This window comes from Prionailurus bengalensis, chromosome D4 (assembly GCF_016509475.1).
Source record: "Prionailurus bengalensis isolate Pbe53 chromosome D4, Fcat_Pben_1.1_paternal_pri, whole genome shotgun sequence".
In the NCBI taxonomy this organism is placed as follows: domain Eukaryota; kingdom Metazoa; phylum Chordata; class Mammalia; order Carnivora; family Felidae; genus Prionailurus; species Prionailurus bengalensis.
Window position 1 is genome coordinate 7,324,284 of NC_057359.1, and position 24,122 is coordinate 7,348,405.

Consider the following 24,122-nt stretch of genomic DNA (forward strand, 5'->3'; position numbering starts at 1 on the left):
CACGCACCATGAAATGATCCCCCCAGGAAGCCCGGTTACCATCCACACGCACTTACACACATCCTTCCTTCCTTCCTTCCTTCCTTCCTTCCTTCCTTCCTTCCTTCCTTCCTTCGTTTCTTTCTTTCTTTCTTTCTTTCTTTCTTTCTTTCTTTCTTTCTTTCTTTCTTTCTCTTCTTTCCTTCTCTTTCTTTCTTTCTTTCTTTCTTTCTTTCTTTCTTTCTTTTTCTTTGTTCCTTCCTTCCTTCCTTCCTTCCTTCCTTCCTTCCTTTCTTCCTTCCTTCTTTTCCCTTTCTTTCTTTCTTTCTTTCTTTCTTTCTTTCTTTCTTTCTTTCTTTCTTTTTCTTTGTTCCTTCCTTCCTTCCTTCCTTCCTTCCTTCCTTTCTTCCTTCTTTTCCCTTCCTTCCTTCTTTCCTTCCTTCTTCTTTCTTCCTTCCTTCCTTTCTCTTCCTTCCTTCCTTTCTTCCTTCCTTCTTTTCTTTCTTTCTTTCTTTCTTTCTTTCTTTTTTTTTCTTTCTTTCTTTCTCTTCCATCCTTCCTTCCTTCCTTCCTTCCTTCGTTTTCTTTCTTTCTTTCTTTCTTTCTTTCTTTCTTTCTTTCTTTCTTTCTTTTTCTTTCTTCCTTCCTTCCTTCTTTCCTTCCTTCCTTCCTTCATTTCTCTTTCTTCTTCCTTCTTTTTCCTTCCTTCCTTCCTTCCTTCCTTCCTTCTTTCCTTCTTCTTTCCTTCCTTCCTTCCTTTCCCTTCCTTCCTTCCTTTCTTTCTTCCTTTTCTTTCTTTCTTTCTTTCTTTCTTTCTTTCTTTCTTTCTTTCTTTCTTTCTTTCTTTCTTTCCTTTCCTTTCCTTTCCTTTCCTTTCCTTTCCTTTCCTTTCCTCCTTTCTTTCTTTTCTTTCTTTCTTCCTTCCTTCCTTCCTTCCTTGCTTGTGATGAGGGCTTTTAAGATTGACTCCCTTAACAGCTTTCAAATAAGCGACACAGTATTATTACCCATAGTCACCACACTGTACAGGACATGCCCATGACTTACTTATTTTGTCAGTGGAACTGTAGGTCCCTTCACCACCCCTCCCCCGGAACCACTAACCTGTTCTCTGTGTCCACATTCATTCGTTCCTTCTTAACTTCGGTGACACACTTCGGTGGGTACTGTCGTCCGGGCCCTCTCGCTAGGTGCCGCGGAAGCAGAACTGCCTCAGCCAAGGTCTTTAAAGAGCCATAAGGTATAAAAGAGGAGGAGGTGACAGGCACGTAAACATTACAGTTCCCGACAGGTGCTGAGGCAGATGTGTTGTGAGAGGTGGTGGGGGAAGGAAAAGCACTGGTCGCATCTGCCCAGCTGGCAGTGGGGGAGGGGAGGGGGGAGGAGGTGACCTCTGAGTTGAGGCAGTGAAAATGCAAAGGTGCTCCCGATCATGTTCGTATTTATCGATTCTAAGGTATGTGTGTTTCCACATCAGAGTGTCTCTGAAACCTCGACACGAGTTTCTCCGGCAGCGTGTTCTTACCTCATATAAAAGAATACTGTGCCTTACAATATATGGCCTCTTAGCTTTGATGAAAAAAAGTATCAATATGCTTTGTCTTCAGGTAGTATTTCTTTGGTTGTGCTGTTCCAGCTGCTAATATGTCTTTGGTTTAAAGGTAGGTATTAGTACCTTTTTATGGAGAAGGAATCAGACGATGTGTGACATTGAGTTTGACTGAATACCTGACATCTGATGTTGCTTTTAGTAGCAGTGGCTATAGTGATGGAACCTGGGGAGCCATTTCAAGTGTCTTCCACACCGGGCTAGGCCACGAACCATCACATCACCACTTTCCAAGGTGAAAAGAGAGTTTGAAAAGCAAATGGCATGTAGCTTGTTGGAAATTGCAAAAATACTAAGTTTACGATCATTGCACGAGAACACATCCACTGCTTTTGGTGTCAAGATGGGGGCCTGAGGGCACAGTGTTGTATGAGTTTATGAGAGAAGAGAGACTATCTGTGATAGGTCTTTCAAGGCGCGAGAAGATACATCAGGTATAAGCAGCAGTGGGTGAGTAGAGAGAAAAAGAAAATTAGAGAAATTTCTGTTGGAGCTAATGGTCTTGGCAAGTATCCAAGGAGGAAACTGAGCATCCAGTATCTAAACTTAAGCTTACAGGTGCCATGAAAATACACCAGAGTGGAATCCATTTCTGCTCTGTCATGAAATCCCCGTGTGGCCTTGGGCAAGTGAATTACCACTGAGATTTCCCAGAGGGCTGGACTAAAAAGCAGGCTCCTGCCAGCTAAAAACACTGTGACTCTCTCAGCATTTTTGAGATGTGGTTTCATTGATGAGAGTATGGTCATTGCTCCGAGTTCTTGTTTATCCTTTAGTTTTGTGGGCTCTTAGAAGAGAATGTTACAAAAGATGACAAAGTCATTTTTTGGTTGTTGATTTAATTTCTGGAAAACAAAATAGGAAATTATGTCCCTTAGGGCTAAGGAAAGTTACCATGATGATTTTCTACTTACTTTGATCCCAGATAGATTAATGAGGAGTATGGGGAACTTGGTGAAAAAGATTTTAGAGCCTAATTTGTTAAAATCTGACATCATATTTATTTTTGCCTGAAATGGGAACAGAGTGTACAGTCACTGAGACATGACCAGGTAGTTTGCAAAGAATGTTTGAAAAAGTACATCCATGTGAAAAGAATGTCTAGAATGATCCAACCACGATTATTTTTTTTTTTTTATAAGTGACTCACGGTGGTGTTCGACTTTCTCTTGATGCTTTTCACTTTTCCATCATGACACAGATTTTTGTGGGTTTCTTTTTTTTCCCTTTCTCCTTGGGGTACGTACCAAATTTTACTGCGTTTGGAGATTGTTACTAATGAAATGAGAAGTCTATGTTGGACTTGGTTACCATCCTGTTTTTAGAATGAGTGTTTTGTTTACTACTCTTTCATCCTGATTTTTTTTTAATTGGGAATGTGTCCGATGACAATGTATTGGGATGAAGAGGAGAAATCAGAATCAGAACTGGAAAGACATGGCCAGACTATGTCCCTTAAAAGAGGTGTCATAGAAGGCCGGAATTGGAAAGAAGTAAACCAGTTAAATGTGTTTTGTTCAGTAGTGTCAACTTTCCTTGCTGGGTGATCCAAAACATGGACTATTCTAGAAGAAACTTCTAGATGCAAGTAATCCCGTCTACTTACCACCTTAACCCTTTAGGGAAGGACATGATAGAATATGGTTCTGAATAACTGGGTACTTCTATGTAGAAGGAGCGAAATGTAAGCACATTTGGTATCAATGGTGATTTTTATTGTAGGGTTTTTATTGCAGCAGTGGCTTTTTAATTGGAACTACAGAATGCTTTTGGTATCACTAATCCTAAAAATGAACAAAAAGATGATCCGAGGACTGGCTTGAAAGAGGAGTCCCGACGTAAGTGTGCACGTGTGTGTATTGACTGATTTCTGATGTAAGGGACATGAAAGCTAACCTGATTCATTTGTTTTTAGGGGCTCTTGGCTTTGGGCCTCAGTGCAAGTCCATTGGAAAAGGCAGCTGCAACAATCTAGTGGTCACCAGCAGTCCCATGATGGTTCAGCGACTGGGACCCAGTTCACCTCCAGCAAGCCAGGTCTCTACAGCATGCAACCAGATCAGTCCTAGCTTACAGAGGGCAATGAATGCTGCCAACCTGAATATACCTCCTTCAGATACCAGGTCTCAAGTTACTTTTTTTTTCCCCCCTTCTTATGGTATAATCACACCCCACGAGTGTTTTCCCTTCCCTTCCTGAACACATACACACACACACACACACACACACACACACACACACACACACACATATACTCACTCAAGCAACTCTTTGGATTTGAGCTTTGTAGGGGAATGTGTATAAAAACTAAGAATGTGTCATAATATCATCTTAATTGGGAACAATGGTTTAATACCTGCTGTCTCATAGCGCGAGTGAAATTAGTGCCCAGTTTGAGATTTGGGGGCCTTAGTGACTAAGGCCTTGTGTGTAAATCCGGCAACTCCTGGGGAGGCTGGGTCCTGTCATGGCTGGAGAAGCGAGACGTGCCGTGTACATCTCTCTGAGCTGCTCATTTTCGGTGTATGTGCGGCAGTGTCCCCAGGCTGCTTTCTCCTCTGTTTTGTCTGTCCGTGCGTCCGCATGTCCACCCAGATATCGATGAAGTACCTACCGTCTGCATAATGCAACAGTTGAAGTTTAGGGAGATGGTAGAAGTAAAGATAGAAGTTACCATTTCCAGACTTTACCACGTGTCGGGGAAGACACGCTTTCAGGTACGAATTACACAGCATTTCACCACAGTGCCTCCTCCGGTGCCGGAATATGTGGCTCCAGTAAGGGCTGTGTGTCAGTCTCTGTGGGAGAGACTCGAATACGAAGGGGCAATCACCCCTGCGGACAAATCTTTGTTATCTCGCAAGGTTGATACGATAGGGAACCTAAAATCAAAATACCGTGCCATGCCTCAAGTCCATTTCTGTGTTTGAAATGATTGGGTTCATCTTCCTTAAGTAGCCTTCCTTGAGACACACAATCCGGAGTTTGTGCCTCTTCATCCTGGCCCTGCTGTAACTGTGATTTTGGCAAGGAATTGGACTCTCAGACCTCTGTTCCTCTTCCCGGGGGACGGAATCTGCTGGCGTGTCTCACAGTCGCGGGGGCCCGTTCCTCCTTGCTCTCCTTCCCCCCGCTTCCCCTCTGTCTCTTTTCCCCCTCACCTGTCTGCACCGTCCTCCCAGCCACTGCTTGAGACTCAGACAGAAATCAGAGTTCCCGGATCCTTTATTTCGTGCCAGTGTTTCCATGAGATGGAAACTTGTTTTTCACCTGAGAATTTTTGTGATGGGAAACTGCTGCTGTCATTTTCCCATCGATGATTATGCCTGGAGGGACTCCTCACTCTTGCTGAGTATTGCATGTAAAATTAACTGTGCTCTGGGATAGGTGTCATTGGGAGACCTTCAGCTTCCCGTCCGTAGCAAGTCCGGCACATGCCTTGAAGGCAGAGAGTCATAATTAATGGAGAAAGTGACGGCAGGCAGGGCACAGGCGGCTTCAGCCACGCACCTGATGCAGTCCCTTTCATGGGTCGGCCAGAGAAGGGTCATTATCTCAGTGTTTTCTGGCATATCCGATTCCTTAGCATAATTTCGTATCCTTAAAGGACAGCATCTTAAAGGTGCATTGACATATGTTTTTGGACTCTGTATTCTGTGAGTCCTTCTATGGAAATAATTCTTTGGCAGGGTGAGCCAAGGAACAGGAGTTGGGAGGTGGGGTGGCTTGGTGAAGTATGGAAATTACTTTTAGCAATTCGGGAAGGTTGCATTTATTTGTGATCCTTAAGTTGGTTTGTGTGTTCCATCAGAGGAGAGAAAGGGTAGGAGGCAGCCGTTCAACTTGAAGGCATTTTGCTGTCTAGAGATAAAGGGAAGACGGAGACAGAATCATCTGTGTGTTTTATCCACTGGAGACATGCCCGGGGGAAGTGGGTGAGGGGGAATGAACTGTTCAGACAGAGCGATGGCTGTCCTATAGAAAGCTGTAAAATTTATTGTTTTCTCCTGATTATCTATGTAGTTGTTATTCGTGATGGAAAATATGGAAAAGCACAAGTAAATGATAGTTCTCCGGGACCCTACCACCCACAGGCGACCATGGGGGGGATTATGAGACACACCCTTCCAGTTATGTGCAAACACATCATCAGAGGCCTAGGTTTTTCTTTCCACCAAATTGATCTATAATTATCTACATAGTGTTATAATTTCCTTTTTTTTTTTTAGTTAATAGAAACACTTTGTTTTGTAATAAAAACCTTCAGCATCATATAATGGTTTCTTCCCGCCCAAGATTCCATTTTATTTTTTTTTTAAAACTAGCATTTTTATCAGTCTCTTATTACTGAGCAGTTTTAGTTGGTTCCCTTTGTTTAAATATTATAAGTAATACTTTATTGGCTCGATTCTGTAAATCTTCTGTTGCATATCTCTGGTTATTAGAACAATTTTTTTTAATTTGTAATGTTTATTTTATTTTTGAGAGAGAAAGACAGTGTGTGAGTGGGGGAGGGGCAGAGAGAGAGAGAGAGAGAGAGAGAGAGAGAGACAAGCACACAGAATCCGAAACAGGGGCCTGATTCTGTGAACCATGAGATCATGACCTGAGCCGAAATTGGATGCTTAACCGACTGAGCCACCCGGGGGCCCTAGTTATTAGAATAAATTCTTAGAAGCAAAGTGGCTGAGTTAAAGGAGATGTACAGCTTTGAGGCTTTTGATATGTATTCCCAAATTGCACTGCAGGAAAGGTGTACCCATTGATAAACTCACCAGTAATCTGAGAGTTCCTGATTTCTTATTAAGTACTAGGTTTTATTGTTTTGGTACCTTTTGCCAGTTTGGTGTGCAAATTGTTACTTGATCTTAATCCGAATTCTCTTAATGATTGATAATATTGACTAGTCCCCCATAGATTTGCTGTGTGTATTTCTTCTTTGGACCTTATTTGAGTACTTTTCTTCCGGAGTGCTCATTTTGGAAAATGCACTGTTCTGTAGCTTTGCTGGGTTCCGTTTAATCCAGGATGCACAACGTGCCCTGATGCTGTGTATTTGTCTCTGTCAGTTTCCCAACCATTTCTGACTAGCCCCAGTTACTGACAAATGCAAACTATACCTTACCTTCTCGAAGACCCAGCAGCCATTCTTGGTTTAGGCATTGCCAAAACTCTGTAAGACAGAGTTTTTTTGTATTGTGTGTATTTCGTCTAAAATGACAAGTGCTGATAGGATAGCCTCCACAGTGGCTCCATGTGCCAGTGTAGCAAAAGTTGGGCCACAGGAGAGATTAGACACTACTTGCATGGGTTTTGTATGTGTTCAGCTTTCCTAGTGCATTTACATATATTGTGATTCTGCATTTTATGATTGAATATTCATAAACCATCTGCAAGTATTATCTCTGTTTTATAGATGGTGGAACCAAGACCCATAAAGTCTAAATGCTTTGCCTCGTGTCACTTAGCTTGTTGTCGGTTACAGAGTGTGACCATCAGTCTAATAATGTCATTCTAGATCTGTGATCTAGGTCATACTAGAGCTAGTAAACCGGAGATACTTGGAGGTGATTTCTGGTGGTGGAGTTTCTTAGGGTTTCCTTTTGGGTTGGAATATCTCCACAAAGCTCAGAGGAGGCCAAGGGGATTGAGGATGGACTCTGGGCTCTCGGTAAGTTCTAGTATTTTATAAAGTCATACTGCCTTCAGATGGAGTGCTAATTCTTCTGGGGCATTTGCCCATGCTCATAGATGAGAACTTAAAGATAGACTAGGGCTCGTGTTTCCCATGTCGTATATAACATATTCTCTTGAGGATCAGTTTGAGGAAGTCAATGTGATCTGTAAGTTAGTATTTCTTTTGAACTTGGTGTTGAACCAAGCCATCCAGCTTGGCCATCACACCCCTTATGGTGCCATGAGGGTTACTAAGCTCTTGCCTCACCAGCCACCCTAACCTGTTTCACTGATGGGGTTTCTCATAATGGTTTTATTTGGTTTGAACTCTGTCTCTTTCCTTTCCTATAGAGCTCCAAATTAACCAGTCACCAGCAATAATGCCCATAGGAGCAGGTGAACATACGGAAATGGAGAGCGTCTTGTATGGTGATAGATCCACAGCCCTTTGTCAGTTTCTTCCCCGTGGGCCTGGTGTGCCCAGCATCAGGGGCTATAGGAGAGAGTCCTTGGGACTCTTCTCACGGTCATTTAGCGCCTTGTTGCAGAAGGAGAACAGAAAATGTGGGTTCTAATCCTAGCTTGTAGGACCTTAAGCTTGTTATACCAGGTCTGTGAACCAGGCAGAGCATTCTGGACCACATTTGGGGTATGATGTGGACAAAACGGAAATATATGTGATCCAGCTAGGTGACTGCCTGTCCAAGGTGACTTCATTTGTACTTCCATAAGGAGTTTCTGTGTGTGTTTGTTGGGTATCAGTGGGGGGAATTGCACAGAACCTCGGTTTTATTCTCCGTAATATAGAAGTTATTTTAAAAATCCAGTTTACTCACCTCACAGGTTGTATCACATGTGATTATGTGCAGGGAAGATGCCTTGTAAGCTATAAATGATGGTGACATATCATCATACTGATTATTCACCTTCTTAGTCAACAGTTTTTGAAAACTTACGATATATCTCATAGACTGGTGGGTACCAGGGAGACAAAAATGATCCCTCATGTGGAAGGGTTTTGGATTTCACTGAGAAGGATAACACCCACAGATGCCTATAGCGGAGGCTACATTTAAGGCACAGTACAGACAGTATACAACTTCTTTTGGAAAGAGGTCTCTTCTGAGAGCTGGTGTATTTGGGAGAAGTTTCATGGATTAGAACTTTGAATGATGGAAATAGCTGGGTAATTGCACATGGGGGAGATTGGTGGCTAGGCAAAGCTCATTCGTTGGAAGTTTTGTTCGTATTAGGTGTTTGATATAGAAGAGTGAGTTCTCTGTTCATATTATTGCCATAGAAAACAGAATATAGCATTTGCTTTCTGGAAAGTATATGGTAACTGTCTTAGGAAACTGAGATGTCCACAGAGCCAAGGGACGTGCCTGCGTGGGGTTATGATCAGATTTGAATCATGCCATAATTAGGTGTAATTTGGAAAAAATAAGAAATATCTCTCAACAGTGGAATAAATGAACATGTCTCACTGTAGGCTGCCCTCAAACTAAATAATGTAATCTCACATGCAAAGTATATGCGGGTGGGTAAAAGACCTTCTGGCCGATATTCACTGCTTAAAAATCTGAAATGCTCCAGTATGACAGTGACCAGGCAAATGGACCATTTGAGAATGTTCTGTAAACCTTCTCGACCTCAGGGTGTAAAGCAAAGTCAGTTGTCTTTGCCTCATATATGACACGACTACTGATTTGGCTTGGGTCAGAAAGCAATTCCGGAATCTCTCTGGGGAAGGGACCAAAAGGCCCTTGACATCCCATCACCAGGAGCCCTGAGCTGATTTCTGCAAGGAGTCCTTGCACGCTGCAGGTGTGCGGGGGGGAAATAATTGAAAATGTCCGCGGGGAATTAAAAAAAAAAAAAACACGGATGGTTCAGAAACCACTTTGGGGCTTGCAAAAGGACTTCAGCCCGAATATAAAAATGGGGATGGTGAAAAAAAAATCTGTGTCAAGGGCAACTGGACGTAAATTCCTGCTGTGTTTGTCATTGGTAAACATTACTTCACTCGATGGAAACATCACATCGATAACGGTGTTATCTATCACCTTATCCTGTGCATTTGAGAGTCAAGATGTTTTCTTCCTGATATCTCATGCTTGTAGGAAACAGTGTTCCTGGCTCCCATTTAGTGAGAAGGAGCTGGAGGAACAGATGGGATGGGAATGCTTCTCTCCTTTCCCTCAGTTCTTTGCAACAGGTTGCTGTACCACAGCTGTAGTATAGTAAATGGGTTTGTTCTGGGAAGAGAGATGCTCTGTTGAGTACCTTGTTTTGGTTAATTTTTGGCAGGGGGAGGGGGGAGGGGCAGAAAAAAATCTCCGTAGAAAGCCAGCGCAGGTACGTAAGAATGAGCCAGGTTTTTCTGATAGATACCCTGTCTGCATCAGGAAATCAAGTGAGTGATACAGCTAACCTCTTCGTGACGAATTTACGTCCAAGGGTTGGACATTTCCTTTCAACGCTTTTTAAGGCAGTGGTGTCCCAGTAAAGCGAAACGAATTTTCAAGTGGCCAGACTACGTTACAAGCCATTTTGAGATGCAGGTAAAGACTGTGACCCGTGGGGCATGTTTCGTAAAGGGTAAGAAGAACAGGAGACAGATTGTTGCCCAAGTGGACTCTCCTAAATGCAGAAAATCTGCTCTTGGTCCCAGGGCTGCTCTAATTAAGTACAGGGACTCGTGGAAAACCCCAGACTAGCAAGCTTCGTTAAACCCTGCATGGCCCAAGTGCATAATTCCAAATAGGGCTTGATTTTTCAGGCTGTCATTCCCTTATGTATCATAGCTGTCTTTTGTATATTTTCATTTCCTGGGTTGATTTGATGTTGTCACTGAGCGCTGATGGAGTGAGTTGCTATCTCTTCAAGAAATCTTTAGAATTCCTGATCATCAGTGAAATGTTGTGAAATTAGTATTGGGTCCCCTGGATGACCGTTTGACTTTGAGGATTCACTTCTTTTCCCCCCAAATGAAGCACGGGTTTCTGTTTTACTTAGCCAAATAGAATATGCTCAAAGGGTGGAACTCTGTTCAGACTCGTATCCCCTGCAATGTCTATCTGTAGTGTGCTGTGCACAGTAAGTGCTTAATAAATACTTGCTTATTTGGTTTGCCATGAAATGGCATCAGTAATTATTCCCAGGTCTCTAAATTTTTCCCCTGACATTAAAAAAGATATTTAAAAACAAAGCAAGGGCTATTTATTATCATTAAAGTATTAAGATTATTTATAACAATAGATCTTTTGTTTTGTGATTCCAGTGAGCATTAGCTACTATTGTTCTTCTTGGTAAAATGTTATTTACCTGGAACTAAAAGCCTGGGGTTTTATCTTAGCCAAAGAATGTGTGTTTAGCCGAGAATGTAATTAGGGGAAATACTTAAGGGATTGTCAATGCAGTGTTCTTTTAGCTCTTAAGCAATCCATATCCTGCTAAAATGTTTGTCTTTCCCCCCCCCTTTCTGGCTGCTGTTCCAGGTCCCTTACTTCTCGTGAGTCTTTGGCGTCCACGACTTTGAGTCTGACGGAAAGTCAGTCGGCCTTGAGCGTGAAACAAGAGTGGTCTCATGGCTACAGGGCTGTCCCGTCGCTGCCCTCCAGCCACGGCTCCCAGAATGGCATCGATCTAGGGGACCTCCTTAGCCTTCCTCCGGGGACAGCCATGTCCAGCAATAATGTCTCTAACTCACTACCGTCCTACCTTTTCGGCGTGGACAACAGCCACTCACCTTACCCGAGCCCCCGGCACTCGTCGGCCAGGTCCCACTCGGCCCGCTCCAAGAAGAGAGCGTTGTCCTTGTCCCCGCTGTCCGATGGCATTGGGATAGACTTCAATACCATCATCCGCACCTCGCCCACGTCGCTGGTGGCCTACATCAACGGGTCGAGGGCTTCCCCGGCCAACGTGTCCCCGCAGCCCGAGGTCTACGGGCACTTCCTCGGCGTGCGCGGAAGCTGCATCCCCTCGCCGTGCTCGGGGCCCAACGGCCAGAAAGGCGTGCGGGGGGCGTGCGGGGGCGGGGGCCCTGTGCCCCCGGCCTACGGCGAGGACGGCGCGCTGGAGTACGAGCGCATGCAGCAGCTGGAGCACGGGGGCCCGCAGCCCGGCCTGGTCGCCAACACGGTGGTGCAGCACGGCCTGCCCGACCCCGACGGCCAGCCGGCCGGCCTGCTCAAGACCGAGCGCCTGGACGACTTCCCGGGGGGCGCCCTGGACCTGCCCCCCGCGGCCCCGCTGCCCCCGCTGCCGACGGCCCCCCAGGGCCCCCCGCCCCCCTACCACGCCCACCCACACCTGCACCACCCGGAGCTGGGCCCCCGCGCCCCGCCGCTGGCCCTGCCGCGGGCCGCGCTGGACGAGGACGGCGACGTGGAAGACGCGGGGGGCAAACACTGCTGTCGCTGGATCGACTGCAGCGCCCTGTACGAGCAGCAGGAGGAACTTGTGCGCCACATCGAGAAGGTGCACATCGACCAGCGCAAAGGGGAAGACTTCACTTGCTTCTGGGCCGGCTGTCCTCGCAGGTACAAGCCGTTCAACGCCCGGTACAAACTGCTGATCCACATGCGGGTCCACTCCGGGGAGAAGCCCAACAAGTGCACGGTGAGTCTCCTCAGGGTCGCAGGGGGTCGCTGCAGGTGCACGGGGGTCTTTCCGAACTTGGCCGCCAGTCGGGGCTCCTCCTCGGCGTTTACGGAATTTGGATACGTGCGGGCCTAGGGATCCATGAAAGGTGACTTCCCTTCAGCCCCGGGACAGGAAAGGTTGTTTTAAATTATTAGCGGTCGTGGTCTCTCTCCACTTCGCAATGCTCTTTTGCAGACGTAACGTGATCCCAAAACGTCAGGGGGAGGTGGATATCGGCCGCGCTGTCCAGAATCTTGGAAAATCCCTGCCTTCCAGGCACCAGCTTGCAGTTGCTGAAATGTGCAGGGCAGAGAAACACACACTGCCTACCAGCGAGCTTCAGCTTTTTTTCCAAAGCAAATAGTCAGTGATTCTTTCCTCCCCTCCAGTAACTTGGGCGAGCACTGGGGTTGGAGGAGGGTGTAGTTCTGATATTTGGAAAGGAACTCACACTTAGCGACTTGGCTAGTAAAAATGTTGCCGCATACACCCACACCGCGGCACTCCGGGCTTGTGAGACTAGTTAATGATTTATAGCCGGCATAACAACACCCAGGGGATCCCACAGAAGCAGGATCTCACAGGATCTTGCTAGATTTTAAGGAGAGACAATTTTGTGGGGAAGTACAAGAAGAAGGAAGCAAGAGGGGACTTCGGTGTGGAAGGGAGCGGGCGTAGCGTCTCTTTCTCCCCTGCCTCCCCTTTTCACGACATCGATCCTGGAACTGTGTCTGTTTCTTGGCAAAACTTACTATTTTTGAATAATAGGACCCTTAAGTGATTTCACAATCATTTCACACCTAGCAGAAACCCTGAGGGTTTACAAGCAGGACATCACCCTTGGGATCATAGGGCAGCTTTGCACAATCTCAGACAGCTCGCTTAACTCTTTGAAGGAGAAGAACATGTGTTTTATATTAGCTTAGATGGACAGGACTATTTCTTTCGGAGTTAAAATCCGAGCATTGTAGGTGCTCCCCGGATATTGGATATGCCGCCGCTCACCGAATGCGTGAAATGTATAAATCATCTCGAAAAGGAACTGATTCAGACCCTGGCCGGAGTCGCTCCTCGCTATAGTAGGTCTTGATGAGAAAGAACCTGGGCCATGTTTGTGTTTGATTGTAGATTGGTCCCGTTGTCTGATTTTTGTAAAAGCAAACCAAACAGGTGATAGCTGTAATGCAGGTATTAGAAGCACCTTTTTACTATCCAGTAGGTATTTCTGAAAGAGTTTTAAGAATTTCTGGTGCAATGAAATTGCATTTCTTGCCGTTACCTTCTGCCCCATGTTGCGATTTTTCTTGAGGAAAACCAGAAGCTGATACGTTGTGAGAATGCCAGGTTATATGAGTGAAAAGAATAATTACATTTCAGGCAGCAAAACCTTGCTCTGTCAGTAGGGTTCTGCATTAAAAATGCCAGAAAGAGACAAGCAATTGAAGGCAATTCCATTTACTCCGTTTGGAACACACGGGCCTATTGCAGGCAGGAAAGACATTCGGTCTCTGAAGGAAAACAGTCCAACCTTTTAGTTCTGACTAATCCTGGCTGAAAATAGTTTGCTGGATTTGGCTTTGCTGAAATAAACATAAAGGCTTGAATTATCCAAAAAATATTTTTTGCATTGCAAAATTAATTTTTGTGCAGTCGGGTTTCCCCATTTTCCCACTGTTCCCAGACTTTGCAGCGGCGTATAACTTTATAAAGTTGACTTTTGCTAAAGTGCGCGATGACTATTAAAAATAGAAATACTTCGGTGAAAGAATAAGCTGAGAAGTGAGCATTTGCAGACCTCTGGATAGCTTTTCATTGTATTTTTCGGGATGGGTACGGGAGATGAATTCTTTTCTTCCCTAGTCTGTGTACTTCCCACTTCTGGATGGAACCAAAAAATTCAGATTGCCAGATTTGATGCTGGCCTATCAAATCTAGACCCACAGCACATTAAGTCACACATGCTACAGTGCAAATGTATTTCTACAAAACAGGGTTTCTTTGGAGCCGACTAATACTGCAAAATTCTAGTCTTGGGACTGTATGTTTTTAGCAGGAAGGTATCCGTTTTCACATAAAACGTTCACAGTGTGAGCACTGTGTCTTTCACAACTATTATGTTGCCGTATGTCATCTGCTTGATTTGTAGGGTTCTAGCTGAGGGGCAGCAAATACCTTTGCTGTGGAGCTCGGTGGTCCACTCGGGCTGTGGCCACGGGGAGAAGACGCCATACTTAATGTGGATACTCATCTGAAAGGATGCATTTTCTGCCTTTTGCAAAACCAGTCTCTACACTCTTGGAATCCAGACACAAAGAATTGTTAACACTGAAATATTTCATCTCCCACTGCTTTGAAATCTGATGGTAGTTGATTCAAAGCTCCAGATGGTTGCCAAGTCAAATGACCACATTCATCTCTTAGAGACATGAAGTGATCTTTGGGTTTTTGTGGCCGTGTCACATGCCACAAAGGCTAGGAGCAGCTTAAATTATAGGCCCCAGTTCACTTTTGTTTCACGTATGTTTAACTGCTCTTAATTTTCTCTGAACCGTAGTTAGAGTTAGTCATCATTTTCACTCACTTAGCTTCTTGACCCAAGAAAGACGTGATGACCCAATTGTGTTTGGTGACCATGGCTACGAGCAGCACACTGTGCTTCTGGAAGTCATGGTGGCAGAAGGGTGTGTGACAGGGCTATTCAGCGACAGCGTGCTTACGGTAAGAGACGAGCACCGGTGTTCTCTCCGGATGCCACATTCCAGCTCACGCATGGGGAGAACGTGCTCTCAGAATCTCTGACTGTAACTCGCCTGTCTCACCCAGAACTCTGGGATCCGGATCACTCTGGATTTGAGGTGGCAGAACGGGGGGAGGATTGCTCATTTATTATTTGGTTCACTTACTGGAAGAAGAGAACAGTTTCTTTTCTCTTTCCCGCCCAAACAACTCCACCCTTCTCTACATCTCATTCTTCTTCTTCTGTGGAAAGCCAGACCGGCTGCTCTCTTTCCAGGCCTGGCCCCGATGACAGAGATATTCCCAGCCAGTGGCAAGGGCCTGGAGAAGGGAAGTCCTCGGCGGGCAGTCAGACAGACAGACCCTCCATTAAATCAGAAACCGGGATATGGCAACGTTATATGAAAAATACCTGAGTCCGCTCACTGCCGTCTACTAACTGAAGCCATTTCTAGATGCTGAATCTTTCTGTTTCGACCTTCTGGACGGTGGACCAATCCCAACACTGATGAATCTCAGATTTCACCAAAACTTTTGAGCATTCCCAGGTACGACTGTGCTGAAGTCTTTTATGTTTTTCTGAGATGAGAAGGGTTTGCTCGCTCAAGTCGGAACAAGGCACGGAGCCTCAGAATTTCCAACTTTCTCAAACCCCTGTTTCACGGTCCTAAAAAGGCAACATAAAGTATCATCCCAAATTATTGATAGACATTAACCATCTCTAACAGCAGCCATCGCAATGGTTCCAATAGAGCGCCCACCGAGAATGTCTCGACCACAGGTCTTTTAGCCACGAAGTTGAAGAATGTGTTAACGCCCGGGTAGCGTTCCCGGGAAGGTGTATTCTGAATGAGATCAGGCACACTCTGTCTGCCAGTACTTCTCGTGAGAAAGCCTATCTGATGGGAGCAGAGCGAGCAGGGGCAAGAGGGGGACAGTGAGCCGCTCTGTTGCCAGCATCAGAAACACTGATGGCTGGCCTTGGCATACAACAGCAAGCGGTTGTGCTGGGAGGTTAGGGAGTGTTAAGAAGGGAATTAGGGGGAATGTGGGTCGCCACTTAATTTTGCTTATTTTTCCTGGATGAATTTTGTCCAATGGCAAAAAGGAATTTTGCAAGACTTTGACCCACCCACAGATTTTCACGAAAATGTCACTGACCAAAGACAGCTTTGAATTTTGTATGAATTGACTCATTTCTCCACAGGCATTTTGCCTGGCAAAGTCCGGACTGTTTGCTTTGGCTAGAATAGTGGGCAGTTTGCTTTTTAAGTAACATTGGATTATGGAATACAAGAAAATAAATACAGAGCCGGGGCCATGTCCCCATTCCTCTTTAATGGCCTGATTTATGGGTTCATGGGCCAGCATTAGCCATGTAAGACATTTCTTGAGGAAAAGTAAATTCACTGTAAACTTTGGAGGAAGCTTTTTCAATCACATCCTTTCTTTTGTTATTTTGATAAGGCTTGGCACTGATGCGGTGGCCAGAGTTAAATGAGCAGAAGAGACCGTAGGAAACTATAACTATCCGTGACCACTTTATAACCTTCAATTGGGAAAGCAATTGGGGAATATCTAGTAAAGGTAAAAGTGAGCATATCCAGATGCGCCTGGGTGGCTGAGTCGGTTGAGCATCCGACTCTGATTTTGGCTCAGGTCATGACACCTGTGTTGTGGGATTGAGCCTTGCATTGGGTTCCTGCTAAGCCAGAACCTGCTTACGAGTTCGTTCTCTCTCTCTCTCTCTCTCTCTCTCTCTCTCTCTCTCTCTCCCCCTCCCTCCCTCCCTCCCTCCCTCTCCCTCTCTCCCTCTCTCTCCCTCTCTCCCTCTCTCTCTCCCCCCTCCCACCCTCTCCCTCTGACACTCTCCCTGCTTTCTCATGCTCTTTCTCTTTCTGAAATTAAAAAAAAAATTTTAAGGTTAAAAAACGTGAGCATAGGGGCGCCTGGGTGGCGCAGTCGGTTAAGCGTCCGACTTCAGCCAGGTCACGATCTCGCGGTCCCGCAGTTCGAGCCCCGCGTCAGGCTCTGGGCTGATGGCTCAGAGCCTGGAGCCTATTTCTGATTCTGTGTCTCCCTCTGTCTCTGCCCCTCTCCCGTTCATGCTCTGTCTCTCTCTGTCCCAAAAATAAATAAACGTTGAAAAAAAAAATTTAAAAAAAAAAAAAAAAACAAAAAACGTGAGCATATCCAACAAAACCATGTCTATATGTCTACCCTAGAGAAACTCTTGCATATGGTGACAGGGCCATATGCAAAAAGATGTTTATTGTACTTCTGTTTCTTTTAAAAAAAAAAAAGGTAAATGATCTGTCCATAGATGAAATAAATCAATAAACTGTGATTTATTCTTAATGAAATAATAGAAAGGAGTTTAAAATTAACGAACTGTGTATAAATCTCTATAGATGAATAGGTAGATGGATGGATAGGATAGATGGATAGATAGATATCAGTGTGGATACATCTCAGAAAACAATGTTGCATGAAAAAAACTAAATGCATACAAGGGTATATGCAGTGTAATACAATTTGTATAGATTTAGACACACACTAATCAGTGTTATATAGTTGTTGCAGACATATAATTACTTGATTAAACAATAAAATTGGACTGGGCAGGACAATCAGTAACCTTAGAATAGTGGATACTTCTAGAGAGGAAAGAAGTAAGAAGAAATGGGATAGGTATGTCGCCCCATCTGTTTTCCAAGAGTGAGAGAATGGAAACAAATATTAAGTTCTTTTTAGCTTGGGTGGTAGTAATATAGGTGTCATAGGTATCTTAAAATATTTTCTGTGCTATGCTGTTTGAAATATTTCATAACTGTAAGTATGAATTATCTACAAATAAAAGAAAGTCAATAATGAGTCTAACACTCCACCTCCCTTCCATACATATCATTTTTTTTTTTTTCAGATGACGAGAACAGAGCTGGAGAAATTAACGTGATTTTTCTTAGAGTACTAAGTTGTTTGCCTCTTGCCTACTTAGCACCTGCAAGCAGGTGGTTCTTAACCTTGGCTGACATTAGAATTGCCTGAAAGGCTTTATAAAGGACCCGGACCTGGGTCCCACCCCGGAGCCTGTGATGTCATTGGTCCCGGGGGCTACTTCCCAGGTGATTCTAAAGTGGAGCCAAGGGTGGGCACCGGTGCTCTGAAAGCTTCTGCGTTCTGACATTGAACTCTAAGGAAATGAAGGCCGGCTCTGTCATTTCAGTTAAGGTGTGGGGAGGCAGTGTTTTGTAGCGACCACATCTTCATTATCACCACCGTCCTGACAGTGATTAGGGTAATTTCTTGTTCCCTTGGAATAACATTCGGAGACAAGAAATACGATGATAACCGAGGGACTCCGGTAGTGGCAGAAGGCTTTCAGCTGAGCATCCCTTTCGTGTCAGGGTGCTCTTCCTTTGCAATTAATAGTCAGGCGAAGGTTGGGATGAGACTGTGCTGAGCGATGTATGTCATCGCCCCTTCCTGCCCCCCTGAGCTAAAAGTGCAACAGACGAATTTGCCACCTTGTTCCCATTTTTAAAGGTAAGGTAATGCAGCCTTTCTGCTTTTAATATAAAATGGTCTTCAAAACACTTTTGCTACCAGGGATGTTTCTGAAGAGTTGGTAAATTACCAAAATATTGAATTTTCCCTTTTATCAAATCTGCCTGATGTGATTAAATAAATAAAATTAACATTAATATCCTCTTTGTCTCTGGAGGCTGAAACACCACCAGCGAAACATCTGGTAAAGATCAGAGAGAGTGTGGTTTCCAAGTTCTATCCCACGAGGCATCAGTCTGTCAAATAGTTAATGCGAGCTTTGTGATTAAAAAAAAGAAAAAAGAAATTCTAAATCGCAAGATTTTTTTTTTCCCCATTGATTTTACCTAAGAAAGAGATACTGGCATATTTACATGTTCAACATACTGTAGACATATATATGTTACCATAAATTACAACCCCCTTGGTGCAGGTAAATGTAAAACCACAGAAATTCTCATCAGATGGGGCATCGACCACAGTCTATAAGGCGTCTGTCAAATTGAATTTCACATCCCAAAACACAGTTTAGAAGCCTTCCATTTGGTAGTGGTTTAATTTTATTTCCCTTTAGAAGGCATTTAATCCATTTTACCTGGAGAGCTGGCCTTTCATGAACTCTGTCCTGAAAATAAATTCGTAGCAGATTTGGGCAAACGTTTCAAAGCGAATCGTGGTTTCTGTTTCTTTGCCTTGCAATTCTAGGATTAATGAAAGACAATAGATAATGAGAGGAATCCTAAGAGGTTAAATATCTGGAGGCTTTATCCTCATAAAACAAAATCATTAACTACATGACGGTTGATGTTCCTTTTAGTTCATATTTGCTTTGTGGTTTTTCTCTGATTTCATGCCCCGAAATTATGTTTTTAAAATTAGAATTATGTAAATCTTTGCATGAACGATCTGATTAGGGGAATGTATTTCAAACCTTTTGACGTTTGCTCCTATATGGATTCTAAAGTGTGTTTTTCTTAGTTCCTTCAGACTGCACCAGTGTAAAATTAGTTTGGCAATTTATTAGAAATGTCTTCTGTGACCTTTGGAATATGTCTTGATTACCTTTGGTCGCGCTGACATCTCGGAGTCCAGACAGAATCTGAGTGTGTAGAGTGAAAGACCAAACACGTTTATTTTTCCAAAAAAAAAAAAAAAAAAAAAAAAAGAGGTAGTCTGATTCTCTTTGATCTTTCCAGAAGTGTTTTCTTCAAGCTCCGGGGAGAAGGATGTGGAAAAGAGATGTTTTATTTTTCTTTCCGTGCAGATTTATTAATTTCTACTATAATTACCAGGTAGGGCGTCTAGACTATCAATAGGACAATGGACTATCAATAGGACAATGAACGTTCCAACGCCAGGCAGTGGATGTACGACTGGCGAGCACAGTACCTGGCTGGGTGGGCTGGATGCCCCGTCGGCTCAAACTATGGGCAGCCTCGTCCAGAGGGGAGATGAGTTGGTTTAATAGGTCTCGTCGCTCATAGAGGAAGTTGGCGTAGATAGGAATTTGGTGAGAAAACAGAATGAAACCTGGGTATGCTTACGTTGTGGCGCAGTAGCTACTTTTATTTTCTTGGGCCATAGACACTGGGCTTGAGTAGGGAGAATGACTAACCCTTTTGAGGGAGAATTTTGAAGAATTAAGACGCAGTTAATTTGAAAAGTTGTTGAGAAATTGGACAATAAGATGACCTGGATCTGGGTAGGCAGGGGCAGTTGCATGAGTAATGATACCAGGCTCCAAACTTAGGGTGACCGTAGAATTCATTTATTATTCAAATAGGGACGCTTTTGAGAGCGGAAGGGGTTCTGTGTCGCCAGAATATCAGTATATTACAAGGCTTGTCCTGGGAAAACCAACATGTAGAGCTGTCCTCCCCAAATAGAATATGCACTGATGTATCCGGTCAATCAACGTGTGTCCATTCATTTATTTGGTCACTTTGTACAAGCCATGTGTCATGCCCTGTCCTGGAAGCTGGGAGTTACAGAAATAAATGAGATGTTTCCTTGAGGAGCTTATAGTCTTCTAGGGGTGATAACTGTGTAAACAGTTATTTACACAGTAGTGAAACAAGGCTTTGATAGAGCCCCATGCAAATTGTTTTCATGTCGAAACAGGGGAAGAAGCTTCCAACTATTTGTAGAGTCTGGGCAGGCTTCTTGGAGAAGGTAACTGCATCTTGAAAGAAGACAGCAGTTCTTGCAGAGAAAGGGAAGGAGGCCATTCAAGGGAAGGGCCCCAATATGTGCTAATAACACAGTGGTGTGAAAGAGCCCAGGAAAAGAAACAGTTCCCAAGTAGTTTGGTCCAGGAGTAGGTAGGAGAAGGAAAAGAGGCCGGAAATTTACCTTGGACCAATAATAAAGGATCTGTAAGTACCAAATAGGGATAATGTTTTGAAAATTAGAAAGAATTACACACTTAGTTAATAGTATTGCAAATCCAGTTAATACAAAAAAACAAAACAAACAAAACTTAGGAGGCAGCATCAGTGAGGTAGCAAGTCCTGTACTTTGATGCTTGTGAAATGAAACTGCCTCCCCCAAACCATCTCGTTGTCTCTTAAAGTTTCTAGTTTAAAACTTCATTAGAATGTATCTCTTGGCCACTATCACGTGAAACAGAAAGTTTTCTTAGGCCAAGTGATCAGCCAGGGAAACACGTAAGTGAAGACAAGCGTGAAAGCATTTTCTGTGATGGACTTTAAAGAAAAAAAAAAAAACTATATCTGGGAGAGACCAGAGACCAGAGCTATTTGATCAGTTATGTAGAATGATTAAGACGTGGACAGAGGCTGCATACATTATCCTGTGTATGAGTAACCTTCTGTTAGTTAAATGTTTCCTTTTTATAATCTGTAAAGAGAGTGAAGTGGTGTTCAACAAAGCTTTGGACGGGTGTTCCTTATGCTGAGCCTGTCAACCCTTTCAAGACTTTCCTCCCACTGCTAAGATTTACTTTGGAATTGTTTTCTGCTCAGACTGAATCAATGCAGAACAGAGCTCCACGTGTTGAGATGGTTAGAGGGGTACAAATTAAATCAGTTCTCAAAATGGTGCCCATCCCCAGTGATTCTGGCTCAACACTGTAGGGCCTCGTGCCTCTAGAGAGGGGAGGGCAGTGGAAGGAGAGATGGGCCTTTTGTTTCTTGAGCTGCCTGCTCTAGCAGTCGTCTGGGGATCGCGCCTCGCCAGGTCGGGCCGTTTGCCTGTGTGACCAGCACAGTGCAGAGCCAACCACAGGGGGCACAGGTGTTCAGAGGGTTCCAGATAGAGCATCTGATTAGTCTTGCTCTTAAAACTTAGAAGGTGGTGTCTCAGGCTTCTCTCTTCCAGAATGATTTCTGTGTTTTAGAGTGTTTATTTGAAAGTCCTTTAAATTGGCCTGGATATCAGGCCTGGTAATCCTATCCTTTGATGAGAAACATGGCTACTTCTAAACTCTTTCTCTTCTACTGTTCCTTTCTTCCATTCCCTGTCACAGTTTCTGGAGTGAAAAGATCAAATGGTGCTTTGTTAGCCAAGAGAATAGACTTGGGGGTGGGTGTGAGCAGTTTTAATGAAGGGAAAGTGGGGGTCCCCACCTTCAGCAAAAGTGGAAATTTATCTTCTGTTGCGTTTGTGGGGACTCCTACTATTTCCCCTTCCCTGCGAATTTCCATGTTGCGTCAGGGCCCCTTGCTTTGCATCGTGTTTTTTCTTTCTACCTTTTCAAGCTTTGCTTTGGGGAAAGAACTTCAGCAAAGATAAAATTCATACATTTGGATGGTGAATGGCTGAGAAAAGATGCAGGGCTGGTTCTCCCAGGGGTTGGTTAGCCAGTTTTCACTAGGAAGGAAGTAAACCTCTCCCTTGGAGAGAAACTCCTTCAGGTGCTTCAGGTGTTGGAGAGGCAAATAACCATGCTACAAACTCTGAGCTACTAGATTACTTTAATCCTCACTGTAGCCCTCAGAGTGAAGTAATTCATGGAGTTTGAGATTTATACTCTGTTCTTTTTACTATAAACTCCAAGGTCGTTATTCACCTTTGAGTCCTGCCCACAGTGCCCAGCTCAGTGATTAGATTAACATATAGTAGACCTCAAATATATATGCATACATACTTGTTTATCTACCTGTATATGTGTGTGTGTGTGTGTGTGTGTGTGTGGATCAGTATATGTGCATATACAGATACATATATCTGTATATCCATATGCTTGGAGTTAGGTGATGGATACATGGAGGTCCATTATTCTGTTGTTACTGCTTGTATGATGATTTGAAATTTCTCATAATAAAAAGCTAAAAAATTCTTTGAGTGAGCTTCTAGGAAACAGAAGGATAGTTTGTTCTCTCTCAAATCTTAGAAAATGATGCCATGTGCCCCCCCTCCCCCATGGGTAACCTGTGTTCTCCTGATCTGAAAACAAATTAATTTCTGTCATTGCTCCTGCAGGGCTCTGAAATCATCCTGCCTGAGAACGAGATGAGACATAACTCTTAGGCAATAACATGACATTCGAAAAGGCAATTGCTAACAAGGAAGTATCATTATTATAATATATTAAGATAACTTCTGTAACAGGCAGCCCCAAGTCTCAGTGACTTGGTATGATGAAGGTTTATTTCTTACTCATGTTCTAATACAGCTTGTGATCCTACAGTGACTCAGGATCCTTCCATTGAATGGCACTCTGGGTCCAGTGTGAAAGACAGGATGTTGAGAAACAGAAATGAGGAGCCGGGTCTGAAAGTGACACGCTTTACTTTTTTCTGCATCCCATTGGCCAGAAATCAGTCACTTGACCCCAGCTAAATGTAAGGGAGGCTGGAGAGGATGGTCTTTCTGTGTGCGTAGGAGGAGGTTGAACAGACCCCTGACTTCTCCTGGTTCTCTGTATCCCCTTGAAAAGAAGATGCGTTTTAGTTTTGATCTTTGAGCTTTCCGTGAGTGGCGACCCCACGTGGTCAAAGTGGTCTCGTGAAAGACCATTTCTTCTTTCTTACCAGCGCTGGCTCCTATGACTTGCTTTTCAACTTAGTGGATCTTTTTCGGCCCAACCATTTTTTTTGTTTTTTACTCTCCAAGGATTCCATTACCATACAGTCACCACTGCTGGGAAAACTCTTGTTATCTCAAGTGAATTACTCAGTTTTTTCCCACCTTGTCCAAATTACATGTTCTTGGTGCATAATTCCCTACTGCTCATCATCTGTCTAAGTCATGAGGATGCCTGATGTCTTCATGTCCCACAGGCACTCACCCTTGAGGGAGATCTGCTCATTATCAAGGGCAAGGTCATGAGTGAATCACTGAGAGATCCACCACTGTGAACAGAAATTTGGTGTGAAGGGCTATTTTACTAAGACCCTGAAACACAATATTCCCCATCTGTTCATAAAGCAGCTTATTTGATACACACAGTGTGGTCATAAATGCTCTTCTAGTCTCCGAATGCTTGCCTTTGGTCATGGACTGGCACACACTCAAGGAAAAAATGACAATGTGCCTCTATGGACACTTTTGGTCCATTTCCATAAATATATTCAAACAAAATGAAATTGCCTGGCTCTTTACACTCTGTCCTTTGGTGTGTTTAAGCTTGCAGAATTACCCCCAAGGATGACAAATTGTAAACATCATGCAGTGCCACAGCCCAGGTTCAAGGCCTGTCTCAGCGTTCTGCCGACATTCACCCTTCCTAGAAACGTTTCAAGTGTTTTAGGAAAATGAAGCTAGGTAAACAAGCTTATCAGGAGCGACAATAAAAAAAAAAATCATCGATTCTAATTAGGAGGCGTCGCCGATACAGAAACAAAGCTGCTTTTGTGTAGTGGAAAGTCTACCTGTTCTCTGAAACACAGGGAGTGCTTTCCAGTGGCTTTAGATAATCAGGCTGGCGAAGTTTCAGGGCCCTGACCTTTTGGCCCATCTCAAG

The 24,122-nt window shown here is 44.0% G+C and overlaps 1 protein-coding gene across 1 annotated transcript in view; it reads left to right on the plus strand.

Annotated features, from left to right (window-relative positions):
• Positions 1-24,122, plus strand: part of GLIS3 (GLIS family zinc finger 3) — a 447,070-nt gene that overhangs the window by 143,141 nt on the left and 279,807 nt on the right. Inside the window, exons 3-4 of the mRNA XM_043565257.1 lie at positions 3,504-3,711; positions 10,765-11,890. Coding sequence (XP_043421192.1) covers positions 3,504-3,711; positions 10,765-11,890 — 1,334 coding nt within the window. The remainder of the gene's footprint in view (positions 1-3,503; positions 3,712-10,764; positions 11,891-24,122) is intronic.